Source organism: Saccopteryx leptura, chromosome 3 (genome assembly GCF_036850995.1).
Source record: "Saccopteryx leptura isolate mSacLep1 chromosome 3, mSacLep1_pri_phased_curated, whole genome shotgun sequence".
Classification (NCBI taxonomy): Eukaryota; Metazoa; Chordata; class Mammalia; order Chiroptera; family Emballonuridae; genus Saccopteryx; species Saccopteryx leptura.
This window is the reverse complement of record NC_089505.1, coordinates 336645431-336662204: the sequence shown is the minus strand read 5'-3', so window position 1 is coordinate 336662204 and position 16774 is coordinate 336645431. Positions and strand designations below refer to the sequence as shown.

Here is a 16774-nt window from a genome sequence, read left to right as displayed (position 1 = left end):
TGTCCCTGCTAGAGTGAGTCACTGGTAAGAAACTGTAAATTCCAAACAGCGTGCTCACTGGCTATGTTCTGTTTGCGCTCTAGTTCCATTTTCTACCCTTCCCCATCCTCTTCATTGCTCCTGGACTATATCAGCAAGCTTTTTTGTCCTCTGGCTTGTCCTTTGGTTCAGCCAGTGGGAGGCCCACAGGAGAGTAGAAAACAGGAGGAGAGTAGGGTGAAGGTTGTATTCCTGACTCCTTCTTGGCCATATCTCCATACAGTACCATCCCCACTACCCCAAACAGCTACAGTCACCTGCTTGAAGTTAGTTTTGGTAACAGCTCTATCACTTGTCTCCTTCAGGCCTAAGAGTGGGAGGGTCACCTGGGGCTCACTGCTCCACGCCTTAAACCTGCCCACACTTTTATAAGTAGTCTTTCCATTAAACTCTCCTCAATCACCCAGTTTGAGTGTGCCTTCTATTTCCTGTCAGGGCCTACTTGATACAGGGGGTTAATTTAGGCTTCAGTAATGGGTGAGGGCAAACACATATTCCATGAGATTAAAAATAAATAGCTGAAATAGATACCAGGGCTGACACATTGTATCCCTTGCTTCCAGTCCAGTGTACAAGCGAACAGAAGACTTCTCCTAAAGGTCAACACTATTATGGAACCAAGCTTAAAGTTACGCACATGCTAACTTCAAAAACCTCATCATCATTACCCATCATTTGTTTTCATATGATTAAGCAAACCATTAGTTAAAGACAGTGCAATGTAATTATTACAAATACAGTGACTGAAATCAAGATATTACACCTGTATGGGATCAACAAACCAGGGTTTAAGAGACTGAATCTTTTGCTCCAGTCCTTTGTTGAAGGCTACCTGCCACCTCTCGGAAACAGTTAGCTTCTATTTATTCCTTAAGTCCTCAGCTCAGAAACCAGCTTCTCAAGGCCAAATAGCTAGGCAGTGAGACAGCCAGGACGTAAAGCCAGGTCTCTAACTTGAATTCTCTGTTAAGCAGTGCTTCTATTGACATGCACACAGTGATGCCCTTATTCCTGAGCTGCCCTACATTACTGCAACTTTATGACAATTGTGAGCAAAAGGCTTTTTTTTAAGCTTTACAGAATTTTTTTTTGTATTTTTTTTACAGAGACAGAGAGAGAGTCAAAGAGAGGGATAGACAGGGACAGACAGACAGAAATGGAGAGATGAGAAGCATCAATCATTAGTTTTTCATTGCGCATTGCAACACCTTAATTGTTCATTGATTGCCTTCTCATATGTGCCTTGACCGCGGGCCTTCAGTAGACTGAGTAACCCCTTGCTTGAGCCAGCGACCTTGGGCTCAAGCTGGTGAGCTTTTGCTCAAACCAAATGAGCCCTTGCTCAAGCTGGTGACCTTGGGGTCTCGAACCTGGGTCTTCCGCATCCCAGTCTGATGCTCTATCCACTGCGCCACCGCCGGTCAGGCAGAAGTCATTTTTTAAATGAACTTGCCTCTAATAATATACACTATGATGCATACTTTTCAACCATTGAAAATATTACTTATAAGACCACCTCTAATCATAAAAGTGTCAATTTTTGTCCAATTCTATTATAGATTTCTTGTGACAAAACATACTGGAGCTAACTGTAGCAGTTACTTTCAGAATAAAATACTGACATTTATCAAAGCATTGATGTTCTCTTTCTAGAAAATGAATGAAATGTATTTATTGTCCATTCTGAAAAGGTCTTAATAATGTCTTATTAATAATGTTGACTTTCAAACCAACTCTTTAAATTTAATTAATTTATTTTTTGGTTTCTTTGTTGTTGTTTTTTTGTTGTTTTTTTCAGAGACAGAGAGAGAGTCAGAGAGAGGGATAGATGGGGACAGACAGACAGGAACGGAGAGAAATGAGAAGCATCAATCATCAGTTTTTTGTTGCGACACCTTAGTTGTTCATTGACTGCTTTCTCACATGTGCCTTGACTGTGGGCCTTCAGCAGACCAAGTAACCCCTTGCTCGAGCCAGCGACCTTGGGTCCAAGCTGGTGAGCTTTTGCTCAAACCAGATGAGCCTGCGCTCAAGCTGGCGACCTTGGGGTCTTGAGCCTGGGTCTTCTGCATCCCAGTCCGACGCTCTATCCACTGTGCCACCGCCTGGTCAGGCAAATTTAATTTTATTAATAACAATTTGTACCTGAAAAAGAGTTACTCTCAAACAATTTAAATCAAAATCAATTGTGAAATATTAAGTAAGCTGAAGAATCCCAGGTGAAGACAAAGATATGCGCTCATAAGGACAAAAGCTTGGTATTGCCTGAATTTGATTTTCTGCATCATTTTCTATCCCCTAAAGGTTCAACATTTTTGTAGTGCTAATGCTAAGCTTACCATAAAAGTAATTTTTATGAATATTTCAGATTCAGAGGAATTAACCTTGTCTAAGATGTTCTTTGAATGATGAAAATGCATTCTTTCATAGTTAGAATCAAGAAATGATTTCTAACTCGACACTAAATTTCATTATCGATCGTTCTATGCTCTGTGGTTTCCTGGTTTCTAACTAGGTAAGCTACACTAGAGTAGGGAATCTTTCTATCCAAGTGCTCATTCTCACAGGATGGGCATTTTTCTTTATTGCTGCACTACATATAGGTAAAATCAACCTCCCACTCCTCTAATATATTTTCAGTAATTATAAGGTAATTATTTTTGAAGAGCCCAAATGACCTAATAATAGAATATATGAAAAATAAAACATATTATTATTTAAGCTTGCAAACTAATCAATTATAAAGACTGTGAGGCTATAGACTAAAATGTTAACAGGTTATTTCACCGTGATATAATCTTGTGTGGTGTATTTCTTTTGTTTCCCAAATGTTCTTCAATGAACATAATTATTAATAAAAAAGAGAAAAAGCATTCACAACTATGTATAATATAAAGTAGGAATCAGAATACCGAACAGTATGCTATGATTATAACCTTGTAAAGGTACACATGGGCAAAAATAAAGGTAACAGAAAAAAGCAGGGTGTTGGAATGGTTGATTCTTTTTCTTTATTAGTGTCAGATGTTGTTTGGTGAACAAAAGGAAGGGATTATATAAGAGGAAAAAGATAATGCTAAAGCCCACTCATCAGGGGAATTAGACGATCAGACATGGAAAACGCAGGCAGTGGGATGGGCAGAGACACATGTTCACATACATCACGTGATCCAAGAAAACTGTTCCACTGAGTGTGATGCAGTCACTTCTTTTTCCTTCATGGGAGCATGAATAGAAAATGCTGAAAAACAGGCTGCTGAAGCCATTTCTTTCTCTACTCTCACTTAGTGGATGTGTTAAGCAGGCAAACACTGGAAATGGGGACAATCTGCACCCCCTTTCCTTTTTTGCCACTAATGAGATGTCCTGTAGGAGCTGTGGAACATGAAGTTCTGGGGACATGATTCAGAATACCTGACGTCCATAGCTCTAGAGATTCATTATGACCAAATAGATTCTAGAGCTATTTGAAATCCTTCAGGTAACCTATTTTGGTTAGCCAAGTTTTTCTAATGTTTGGAAGTTTGTTTTAAAGTTATTTTTAAACCACTGAAGAAGGAACTACTTCTGAGAGTTATCTATTTAGAAGGAGACAATTCAATATATTTAGTTATTTTTTCAGAGGCCTAGGGTTATCATTGCACATATTGATTACTGTATCATTAAGAGTCTATTGAGGTGTGTATGGCTCTCTGGTTTTTTTTGAACCAGATTTTTTCAGAATGACTAGATTTTTCAAATTTTGTTTTTTTCATTTTTTCTTTTTATATTTAAGGAAGAAGTTCTTAGTGGAGGCTCATTATGAGTAAAACACAGGATCTTTTAGTACACAGATTTTGAAACCTAAGCTGCTATTTTACTTCCTGGTTCTCATCAGTAGTTGAGACAGACACAGTGACTAGACAGCTGAGATACAGCTAAGTGAGGGGTCACCAGAGAAGATGACAATGATTGCATCCTAGTACAATGTCACTACAAATATTGATCGACTTACGACCTATGCAACTTACGACCATTCGACTTTACCACCACAATCGCTAGCCACGACTGCTCCGCATCTGGCAGTGCAAGCGTTGCCCAGCTGGGCATACGACGTGCGGACCAGCTTCCGGCAGCACTACCATCTCCGCGTGCATCATTTCAACTGTTATCCCAGACTCGGTACAGCAATTTGTGTTTTGTGTCTTGGATATTTTTCATCAAACCCCTCCGAAGATGTCTACCAAGAGGAAATTGTCTTTGCAAATATTAAACCAGTTGTACTGGTAATGCAGTGTTTTACTTAAACCTGATGAATGTAAAAATAAGAAACAAAATGGTGTAGAGATGATACAAATGGTATGAAATGAACAAAGAAAATTATGATATATAACAATAATAAAAGAAAATTATGATAAAATATGACTTAAAGATTTTTATAACATCATTTCACAGTACTATACATATAGCCTACTCAACTTATGACCAAATTGTGTTATGACTGGTCTGTCGGAACCAATCGTGGTCGTAATTCAAGCACTAGCTATATTCCATTTTCACTGAGTTACCTTTGGTCGTCAGCTCCATTTTGATTGCTGTTCAAGACAATTCTCCAAAGATCCGAGGATACCAATTTCTTCTGGTCATTCACAAGATTGATATCTGGCAACTCCAGTTCACACACTTTGCTTTCAGACAGACTAAATTCTTGAAATGCAACAAAAACCTTCTGGAGTTCATCCCAGTATTCCAAACTACAAGGAATCTATGTTAAAATAAAAAAGATTTTAGAGGATGCAAATAGCCATTATGCCTCTATATTTGTTAAAATGCAAATTAAACCTTCATAAGTTACATTAACAAGACTTTTAAAAAAGGATAGACTGTGGAAGATGATACTTTATAATTTCTTTAGAGTGAAAACCTATATTCACATTGTTTGTCTCTTTTAAAGACTCATTCAAAAATAATATGTGAAAACAGTCAAGAAAGTTTTTAAATAAAAGAGAAACAATGGGGAACAAATTCTACCAGGTGTTAAGTGTATTATAAAGCTTTAGTAATTAAAAGATCAAGTTGCAATAGTAACATCCACACAGATTAAAAAACAAGATGGGCATTTCATAATGATAAAGGGGACATTGTATCAAGAAGACATAACACTTCTTAATATATATGCACCAAACCAGGGAGCATCAAAATATATAAGACAACTACTAACTGATCTAAAAATAGAAGCAGACAAAAACACAATCACACTTGGATACCTCAACACACCACTGACAGCTTTAGACAGATCATCCAAAAGAAAATCAATAAAGAAATATCGGCCTTAATGACACATTGCACCAAATGGACATAATAGACATTGACCAGACATCTCATGCCAGAACATCAGATTATACATTCTTCTCCAGTGTGCCTGGAATATTCTCAATACTAGACCACATGTTGGTCCACAAAACTAACATCAACAAATTCAGGAAGATGAAATTATATCAAGCATATTTTCTGACAATAAGGCTTAGAATTCAACTGCAAAAAAGAAGTAAAGAAACCAACAAAAATGTGGAAATTAAACAACAAACATGTAAAAAATGACTGAGTCAAAGAAGAAGTAAAAGCAGAGATCAAAAGACAAATACAGACAAATGAAAATGACAACATGACGTATCAAAATTTCTGGGATGCAACAAAAGCAGTATTAAGAGAGAAGGCTTATATTAAGAAACAAGAGAGATCCCAAGTAAATAACCTAACATCTCATCTTAAGAAACTAGAAAAATAAGAACAAAGATAACCGATAGTCAGCGGAAGACAGGAAATAGTAAAATTAGACCAGAACTAATAGAAATAGAGAATAGAAGAAGTATAAAAAAATGAATATAAAAACAGCTGGTTCTTTGAAAAGATCAATAAAATCGACAAACCTCTGACTAAATTTACTAAGGAAAAAAGAGGAAGGACTCATATAAACAAAATCCAAAATGAAAGAGGAAAACCACAGACATCACAGATATACAAAGGATCACAGTGGAATACTATGAAAGATTATATGCCATCAAATTCAACAACCTAGAGTAAATGGATTAATTCCTAAAACTACACAGACCTATAAGCAGGGAGGAAATAGTAACAACTATCAAAAACCTCCTGCAAAACAAAAGTCCAGAACCAGATGGCTAGACTAGTGAATTCTACCAAACATTCAAAGAAGATTTGGTACCTATCCTTCTTAAAGTCTTCCAAAAAATAGAAGCAATACTCCCTAACGCATTTTATTAGGACAACATAAGCCTGATACCAACACTTGGCAAGAACAACACACACAAAAAACAACTACAGGCCAATATCTCTAATGAATACAGAAGCAAAAATCCTAAACAAAATACTAGCAAATCGAATACAACACATCAAAAAAATATATCACGATCAAGTAAAATTAATTCCATTAGCACATGAATGGTTCAACATATGCAAACATAATACGCCACATCAACAAAACAAATAACAAAAATCATATGATCCTATCAATAAATGCAGAAAAGGCATTTGATAAGATATAACATCCCTTTATGTTTAAAATAATCAAATCAGAATAGAAGGAAAGTACCTCAATATAATAAAGGTCATATATGACAAACCATCAGCTAATATCATATTAAATGGTGAAAAAATGAAGGCTTTTCCTCTAAAATTAGGAACAAAACAAGGCTGCCCACTCTCTCCACTCTTATACAACATAGTTCTAGAATTTGTAGCCAGAGCAATCAGACAAGAGAAAGAAATAAAAGGCATCCATATTGGGAAAGAAGAAGTAAAGGTATCACTTTTTGTAGATGACATGATCCTGTATATAGAAAATCCCAAAGACACCACCAAAAAGCTATGAGAAACAATAAACCAGAACAGTAAAGTCACAGGATACAAAATCAATATACAAAAGTCTAATGCTTTCCTATACGCCAATGATAAAATTTCAGAAAATGAATAAAAAACAAAACAAAAAAACAATTCCTTTCATAATTGCAACAACAACAAAAAAATAAAATACTTAGGAATAAACTTAACAAAGGATGTGAAGGACCTATATATTGAAAATTACAAAGCATTATTAAAGGAAATTGAAAAATACACAATGAAATGGAAAAATAATCCATGTTCATGGATTAGAAGAATCAGCATAGTTAAAATGGCCATATTACCCCAAACAATATATAAATTTAATACAATCCCCATCAAAATCCAAATGTCATTTTTTTAAAGAAATAGAATAAAAAATGACCAGGTTTGTATGGAACCATAAAAAACCCTGAATAACCAAAGCAATCATGAAGAAAAAGAATGAAGCCAGAGGTATCACACAAGCTGACTTCAAATTATACTATAGAGCCACGATAATCAGAACAGCATGGTATTGGCAGAAAAACAGACCAATGGAACAGAATCAAAAGCTCAGAAATAAAACCACATATATATGAACAAATAATCTCTAACAAAGGAGCCAAAAATACACAATGGAGTAAAGAAATCCTCTTCAATAAATGGTGCTGGAAAAATTGGAAAGCCATTGTAAGAAAATGAAACTTGACTACAGTTTGTCCCCCTGCACAAACATTAATTCAAAATGGATCAATGACCTAAATATAAGACATGAAAACTGTAAATTACACAGAAGAAAACATAGGTACTGAACTCATAGACTTTGGTTGTAGAGAACAATTTATGAATTTGATCCCAAAGGCAAAGGGAAATAAAGGCAAAAATAAATGAATGGGACTATATCAAAGTAAAAAGCTTCTGCACAGCAAAAGAAACTGACAACAAAACAAACAGGCAGCCAACTAAATGGGAGATATTTGCAAACTACAGTTCCAATAAGGGGTTAATATCTAAAATATATAAAGAACTCACAAAGTTCAGCAAGAAACAAGTAAACAATCCAATTAAGAAATGGGGAGAGGACCTGAAGAGACACTTCTTCCAAGAGGACATACAAATGGCCAACAGATATATGAAATAATGCTCATCTTCACTAGATTAGGGAATTGGAAATCAAAACTACAATGAGATACCACCTCACACCTGTTAGATTGGTTATTATCAACAAGACAGGTAATAACAAGTGATGAGAGGCTGTGGAGAAAAAGGAACCCTCATCTACTGTTGGTGGGAATGCAAATTAGTACAACCATTATGGAAGAAAGTACGGTGGTTCCTCAAAAAATTAAGAATAGAACTACCATATGACCCAGCAATCCCTCTACTGGGTATCTACTCCAAAAACTTGAAAACTCTGGTACATAAGGACACATGCAACCCCATGTTCACTGCAGCATTATTCAGTGGCCAAGACACAGAAAAAAACAGTGTTCCTCGATAGAGGATTGGATAAAGAAGATGTGGTACATATATAGAATGGAATACTACTCAGCCATAAGAAATTATGACATGGTGACATTTACAACGTGGATGGACCTGGAGAACATTATACTGAGTGAAATAAGTAAATCAAAAAAAGCTAAGAAGTATATGATATTACACATAGGTGGTATATAAAACTGAGGTCACAGACACAGATAAAAGTGAAGTTGTTACCAGGGGGAGGGGGATTTAGGGGAGCTGGTAAAGGGAGCAGGTGGGAGTAAGGGTATAAAAAGAGACGGATGTAAGGTGATGGAAAATGATTTGACCTTGCGTGATGAATGTACAACATAATCAACAGCTTAAATGCTATAAAAATATTTACCTAAAACCTATGTACTCTTATTGATCATTGTCACCCTGTTAAGTTAATTAAAAAAAAAGATGTGGGATGTAGTGTACACATATGTATAAGAATATAAAATTTTAGTAGAAGAAGGCAGATGAGTTTAGAAAAAGCATATTTAATACACCTATTTAAAAAAATATAAATACTAGAATGTAAAAGTCAAAATCTTCTTGGTAGAGAGTTTATACAGAAATGGGTGAAAAAAATACTTGTTTCTGGTATTGTCTCCAGACGTTCTCCATTAAAATTAATATATAATAGCTTATGAAAATTAGCTGTCACATCGGGAAGCAGAGTGGGGCCTTAAGGAAAAAGCCCTAGTAAGTTTTGATGTACAAGGCGTGGGTTGGAATGGGTCCATAACATAAGGCAATCCAAGCTGGGAACTATTGTGGGAAGCCAATGGCAGTTTAATGGCAATTAAAGTGGACTGTACCAACACTGAGGCTTAGAAAAAAAGAATTGAGAGAAATAATAGAGAGATTTGGAAGAAAACCAAATAAAAAACTTTATTTAGTTCACAACTTTGTGTGGGGCTGGCTCTGTGGTTATATACTTCAATGGGAACATTCCAAGCTACTCTGAAAATTCAGAAAACAATAGAACACTACTAAAGAAATATAACCCAAAATATGCCAGTTACGTGCTTTTCAGGATTTTCCTTTATACACTCTATTTTCCTTGGTTAATAAAGGGTTATTAAGAATTTATTCCAAGTGAAACTTCTGTTTAAAAAATGTTAATTGTATGCCTATAAATGCATACTCTTTTCCCAATATAAGTATATATTTAGCTATAAAACTTCAAAAGAAGAGCTAATACACTAAGTATAATTAGTACTTTGGAGGTAACTCTAGTTAATTATCTGTTCAAATATATATTGAGCTATAAATATATAAATTTTATAGATATAACCTTTGTACAGTGGTACATTGAGATATGAACAGACCAACATACAATTTTTTTTTTTTTTTTTAAAGATACGAGCTGCGACTCGGCCTGTATGTATTTTTGTTCGAGATCCAAGTGAAATTCCGAGATACGAGTTGTGATTTGGGAAGCTGCCGCTAGTTGGCGCATTGGCGCACGGGTCCACTATCGGCAGTTTGATATACGAGTTGACTGACTTACGAGCTTGGTTACAGAATGAATTAAATTTGTATCTCAAGGTACCACTGTATTTTCTTATTTCTCCAACATAAAAAACCCTTGTTGTGGGCCAACGCCACCAAGAGCTCCTGAGTAACTCCTCAAAGCAATAAAGGTATCAGCTGATATTACTCAGGAAAAAACAAAACAAAACAAAAACAATACATATATATATAGAGAGAGTTGGTACAGAATCCTGGCCCTGCCAGTTGAATCACTGTTATAAAACCTTGAACAACTTATTCAATGACTCTGAGCCTCAGTTCCCTCATTTGTAAAACGTAGGTAATAAAAACCACACTGTTTTTAGGCCACATTGAGGACTTTGGACCTTATCTTAATAAAGTGAAAGGAATATCTTTAAAAGGTTTGCAGTAAAGAAGTTAATGTAATCAAATTTATTTTTAAAAACCTTTGATACTGTATAGAGAGAGTGCTGTTAGGATAAAAAAGGATAAGCACAGACATGACAAGAGCAATTAGGAAGCTCATGCATGGTCTAAGCTAGAAATGTAGATAGCTTAGCATATAGTTGGTGGCAGTGGAGAGGTATGTGGGTGACTCTTGGAACGTAAAAATTTGTTGACTGATTAGATATGAGAAAAGGGAGGTGTCAAGAATGACTACCATGTTTCTGGCTCAAAGCACTGTGTGGATGTTGATGTCGTTTACTCGGACGAGGATGGGTAAGATTGGTTGTTTCACTGAGGAGTAAGGCTATGATGTATGTTGGGTAGAGGAGGGGAGATTCTGTATTTATTTTTAAACAAGCTGAATTAGGGGTACCAATGAGCCGAGTGGAAATCTTGAGTATGGAGCCGGTTATTCTGGGGAGTGGGAGGGGGGTTACGTGTGTTGACACATAGCTATAGGTTCAGTCAGCCTTAACCTTTTGTCAGAAAAGTATAATGGAAGGACAGAGAACAGCAAAGTTTAGGGTATTTATTTACAAGAAGATGCTTTAAATGTTGAATATAGAATATAAACGGCCTTGTCCAGTTGGCTCAGTGGTAGAGCATCAGTTTGGTGTGTGGATGTCCCAGGTTTGATTCCCGGCCAGGGCACACAGAAGAGACCATCTGCTTTTCCACCTTCCCCCCTCTCCTTTCTCTATCTCTCTCTTCCTGTCCTGCAGCCATGACTGGGTTGGAGCAAGTTGGCCCTGGTGCTGAAGGTGGCTCCATGACCTCGCTTTAAGCGCTAAAATAGCTCGGCTGCCAAGCAACAAAGCAGTGGTCCCAGATGGGCAGAGCATTGCCCCGCTTGCCAGGTGGATCCCGGTTGGGGCATATGTGGGAGTCTGTCTCTCTGCCTCCCTGCCCCTCACTTAAGAAAGATGAAATAAATAAACAAACAAACAAACACTGGTTAAAGAGGATATGAAAACAGAGTAAGATGATGGACAGGAAGAGAGTAGAGAACTATAGGCTTATATATAGTTTAATAAATGACTATAGTGGTCCTTGTTCACTAACCAGGCTGGAGAGATTGAGAGACTGAGGGAGATTAGGATGCCTGAATGAACAACTGAGGAGGCAGAGCACTTTTGGATGGTGTTTAGGCCCAGGGCTTGTATGTACGAGTGGGTAGTTAGATGGAGCGAAGGAGAAAAGCACTAGAGCAAGATCAAGCTGGAATTTGGCCGGGTCATTTATGTGAACAGTGAATGTCGATGCAGTGAAGAAAAAGCCTGGAAAGCCATGGGGCAAAGACTTCTGAGAATGGCAGAAAGTGATCAAAAAGTTAGCAGGTGCAAAAAAGGAAAAAGGGGGTGAGGATGACATGATTAGATGTAGTGAGTCTATCAGAAGCAGAAGAATTTTACAGGAGGGTAGAATAATAAAGGCAAATGACATTGGTGAGCAAGGAGGACATTTCATCTGATTGGGAATCCAAAAGAATAAACAGCCTGCACTTAGAGAGCTACAATGGTGCGGAGAGACCCAGGAGGACAGCAAGATTTCACTGATGCTACAGGAATATGGGAAATTCTTGAAGAAGAGTTTAGGGGAGTCCACTAATCCTGGAGCAGGTGTTCTGGAGAACTCGGCAGAAGTTTGGGAGGTAGAAGAGGAAGGAGGCTGGTAAGAGAAGGACAGAGGGATACAAATCAGTATCTAGACAAGAAAGGATAAATCTTAGTCTGGGTGGTGAGGAGGGAGGCCCGGCGTGTGTTGGAACGGAGTCCCGATTTAGGAGGGGCAGGGGCATTGACGTGATTGTAAAAGTAGCCTATTGCCCTTTCCTGGGGCCTGGCTCGCATTCCTCATGTCCTCTGATAAATATTCTTAAAGAACTCCAGCTATTTCTCCAGTAAACTCACAGCACAGTCTGATTCATGGTAAATGCTAAACAATTTTCAAATTAATCAATGCAGATAGGAGCTGTAAAGATAACAATCTTAGCTTCCTTAACAGTCTTCTAAAAAGTTTTTGTTTTATATACTGAGCCCTCCTTTCAAATTACTTTGCAATCACACATCCACTTTTTAACAAATTTTCCATTAGGTCACTAATCATCCTTTCCCAGTTAGAACCTGACTTTGCCGAGCTAATCTCTAGGTTAGTAGTAACATAATTAAACTAAAAATCAATGCAGTCATATTGTGCATCATATGGTAGCAATTAATTATTCTCAAGGAATAATTCTGGACTCTATTTTGTGTAATCTGTTTAAAATGACTTTATTATGTGCTTTTAGGTTTGAAAGAGATGATGTGAATGATCTTTAGTTACATATCTATAACTGAGGATTTATTATTAATGCCTGAACGAAATAACTTGAAGGAAAGATGACTATTCCAAGAAAGTTTGGTTGCCAAAAAATAGTTTAGAAAGCCTGAATATCTAGTACTGAGTCATGGGAAGTGGGAACAAGTAAATTGGTTTCACTGGAAAACATTCCACATGTAACACATGGTACATTTCAAATGACTGTCAAGATTATATATATTTCTACTACATTTTGTTTTCCTATGCATTATTTGACAGGACCTAAAAATTAGCCAGCCATACATAATAAACTGTACTCTAAGCATATGTGGTCTTTGCATATGAATATATTTTAGGTTGTATATCTGCCAGTTGGTAAGAGCACATGTATTTTTGCATTTAAAATGTTATTCCACAATTTGTTTCCATTTGATGGCTAATTTGGGAAGATTTGCATGTGTGTTGGTGATTTAAAAATATTTTTGGTACAAAGAATATTTTGGCACTTAATTTGTTTTTATTACTTAATTAATAGTAGTGCCAAGACTATTAGCAGGGTTGCAACTGCCTATCTGACCTTGTAGACAAATAGCTCTGATTTCATTGTGCGGGGAGTGCTGAAGCTGGGCCACTCGCCCTTTGCCCACTTAGGCCCACTAAGCAACCTAGGCAAAGGATACGAGGAAAGTGTCTTCCCTGTATTGATGTGCATAATAAAAATCAGGTAGGTAGAGAGAGAAGAGATCTAGTAAGTGATAAATTCTAGCAGTCTGCCTCAATTGTCCCTTCCTTTACATCAGGACAGAACTGAGGTAGCTGACCATGCAGGGTTGGTCAGTACGTACAAAGCTGGAGCTTCCATTCAGAATTAAATTATTAAAGCCTGGACACAGCAGAGGATACCATCTTTATCACTTCTTGTACCACATTTCCAGATTTCTCAGGTCACCAAGTCAACAAGTAATCACAGGAGGGGGAAGACCAGCTGCGTTTCCACCATCACCTGTATTTTTGATAGTAGCAGTAATAATAATACTGATAGCAGCTGTGGTAGATGAAACTACCTTGTGAACAGACATTTACAATTTACTAAGATTTTTCTTATACATTGTCATAGTGAGGAAAAAAGGATTCTAGTTATACAGACGTGTTAACTGTGGCTTAGAGAAGTTAGATAGCATGTTCAAGACTACACATTCACTTAGTAGCAACCTTTTGGCTATAAATCCTATGCTCTTTAAAGTAGTGACCTTTGGATTAAAGAAGAAAATTAGACCCCATAATGTGTCATTTACAATTTTCTGTTCCAGTTTCTTTAAAGTGGATCCTTAGGAAGAAATCTAAATGTGGAATACATTTTGATGTTTACCATCTATCCCAGGCATTTATAGTTACTTAATTTGGCATTTTTTTCTCTTCAGCAGCCTTTTTTCTTTCAGCACTTTGAATAGTCTGTCCTTCTGCCTCGGCCCTCAATGGTTGCTGATGAGAAATCAGCTGTTAATCTTACTAAGTATCCCTTACACATGATGAGCCACTTCTCTAGTTGCATTCAAGGTTGTCTTTTGACAGTTTTCTTGTGTTTGGTGTGGAAATCTTTGAGTTTATTTTATTTAGAGTTCACTGAACTTCTTCAATGTATAGACTAATGTTTTTCATTAAATTCTGAAAGTGTTCAGCCATTATTTCTTCAAATATTCTTTTTCCCCTCTTCTCTCTCTACTTTCCCTCTAGGAATCCCACCATTTATGTATTGATACCCTTGATGTTATTTCACAGATCTCTGAGGCTCTGTTAATTTGTCTTTATTCTTTTTTCTTTCTGTTCTTCAGACTCAATGTTCTCAATTAATGTATTGTTAAGTTCACCAGTTCTTTCTGCTGCCTGCTCAAATCTGTTAAGCTCCTCTACTGAATTTTGCATTATAGTTACACTTTTTTTAGATGTAATTTATTCATATTTTTTAGAGAGAGAGAGAGAGAGAGAGAGAGAGAGAGAGAGAAAGGGGGAGGAGCTGGAAGCATCAACTCCCATGTGTGCCTTGACCAGGCAAGCCCAGGGTTTCAAACTGGTGAGCTTAGCTTTTCAGGTTGATGCTTTATCCACTGCACCACCACAGGTCAGGCAAGTTATACTTTTCAATGCTAGGATTTCTATTTGATTCTTTTTTCTTTATAATTTCTATTTTTTTATTGATATTCTCTATTTGGTTAGACATCATTGCCATATTTTCCTTTAGTTATTTTTTAAAATTTTACTTATTTATGGATTTTTAGAAGAAGAGTAAGGGAGACAGAGAGAGAGAGAAACATCAATTTGATGTTCTACTTATTTATGCATTCATTGGTTGATTCTTGTATGTGCCCTGACCGGGGATCAAATCAGCAACCTTGCCTATCAGGCTGACATTCTAACCAACTGAGCTACCCAATTAGGGCCTATCCTTTAGTTCTTTAGACATGGTTTTCTTTACAGTCTTTGAACATATTTAAAATAGGTGGTTCAAGTCTTTGTCTAAAAAAGGTCAGCATCTTGGTTTCTCAGGAACAGTTTCTACTGATTGCTCTTTTCCTTTATATAGGCTATATACTTTCATATTTATTTGCATGTCACATTCTTTCTTGGTTGAAAACTATATAGTTTAAATCAGTGGTCCCCAACCCCCGGGCCGCAGACCAGTACCAGTCCGTGGGGCATTTGGTACCGGTCTGCAGAGAAAGAATAAATAACTTACATTATTTCTGTTTTATTTATACTTAAATCTGAATGATGTTTTATTTTTTAAAATGACCAGATTCCCTCTGTTACATCTGTCTAAGACTCACTCTTGACGCTTGTCTCGGTCACGTGATACATTTATCCGTCCCACCCTAAAGGCCGGTCTGTGAAAATATTTTCTGATATTAAACCAGTCCATGGCCCAAAAAAGGTTGGGGACCACTGGTTTAAATGATATAAAATTTTATATTAATGAATATAATTAATTATGTTACTACTTTTATATTTTTAATAAATAATTATAACTGGAAATCTGATTCCTTGCTTTCCCTAGGGCTACCTGTCATTACTAACTGTTGTAGTTGTTTGCTTTGTATTTAGTGTCATTTATGAATCAACTGTAAAAGTATGCATTCTTTATCATATGGTCACTGAAGTTTCTACTCATTGAATGAAGTCAGTTAATGATTAAACAGAGTTTTCATTAAAGGTCTGGGCCCAATAAGCACTCCCTCCCGTCTTTGCTAGGGGAATCTGTGTGCCTACTGAGGCATGCCTTCAACTCTGCTTTAGCCTTTCCTTCCTACTTGTGCAGAGCCTTAAGATCAGCCAGAGCTGACAGCGTAGGGCCTTCTCAGGTCAGTCTTGAGCATGCACACAGTCTGGGCAAGTGTACAGCCATATATAGGTATATGTTTTTCTAGTTTCTCAGAAATCTGATGGAGCTTTTCAAAGCAGCTGTGATGCCTCATTCCTCAGCTTTTCCTTTTAAGCTCTGCCTCCAGTATCCTTTAAATCAGTGTTTTCCAACCAGTGTGCCGTGGCACACTAGTGTGCCGTGAGACATGGTCAGGTGTGAGTATAAATACCTTTAGAAACTAAATTATTAACTATATGTACAATATGTACTGTGTTAGAGTGTCATTTTGGTAGGCAGTGTGCCCCAGGATTTTGTAAATGTAAAAAATGTGCCGCGGCTCAAAAAAGGTTGAAAATTACTGTTTTAAATAAATTTCCTCAAATTCTTTCTGACATTCACCCCTGGGGGTGGTGGAGGGATGGTATTCACACTAGAACATTTCTAGTTGACTCATGAAAGAGAGTAAATACGTGGATAAGTAAGATATAGAAAGTGAGGTCTGAGCATGAAATTGAGCATGGGTGACTGAAAGAGACAATGAATACATAGAAATTAGTATAAATAAATGCCAGTAGAACCTAATAAGGTAAAAAACAGATTTTCCTCTATATAATACAGAAGAGGCTTTTTGTTTTTTATAATTGTGAATGGACTTAACTGCCCTTTAAAACTGGGGGGGGGGGAAGCTGCGGTACATTTATACAATGAAATACTACGCAGCCATAAAAAGAAGGAAATCCTACCTTTTGTGACAGCCTGGACAGA

General features: G+C 36.9%; 1 protein-coding gene across 4 annotated transcripts in view; it reads right to left on the bottom strand.

Moving 5' to 3' along the window:
- VPS13B (vacuolar protein sorting 13 homolog B) overlaps window positions 1-16774 on the bottom strand; it is an 887459-nt gene that overhangs the window by 105780 nt on the left and 764905 nt on the right. For all 4 annotated transcript variants that reach the window (XM_066379210.1, XM_066379212.1, XM_066379209.1 and 1 more), the window contains exon 40: window positions 4587-4783. In XM_066379210.1, the coding sequence (XP_066235307.1) occupies window positions 4587-4783 (197 nt within the window). The remainder of the gene's footprint in view (window positions 1-4586; window positions 4784-16774) is intronic.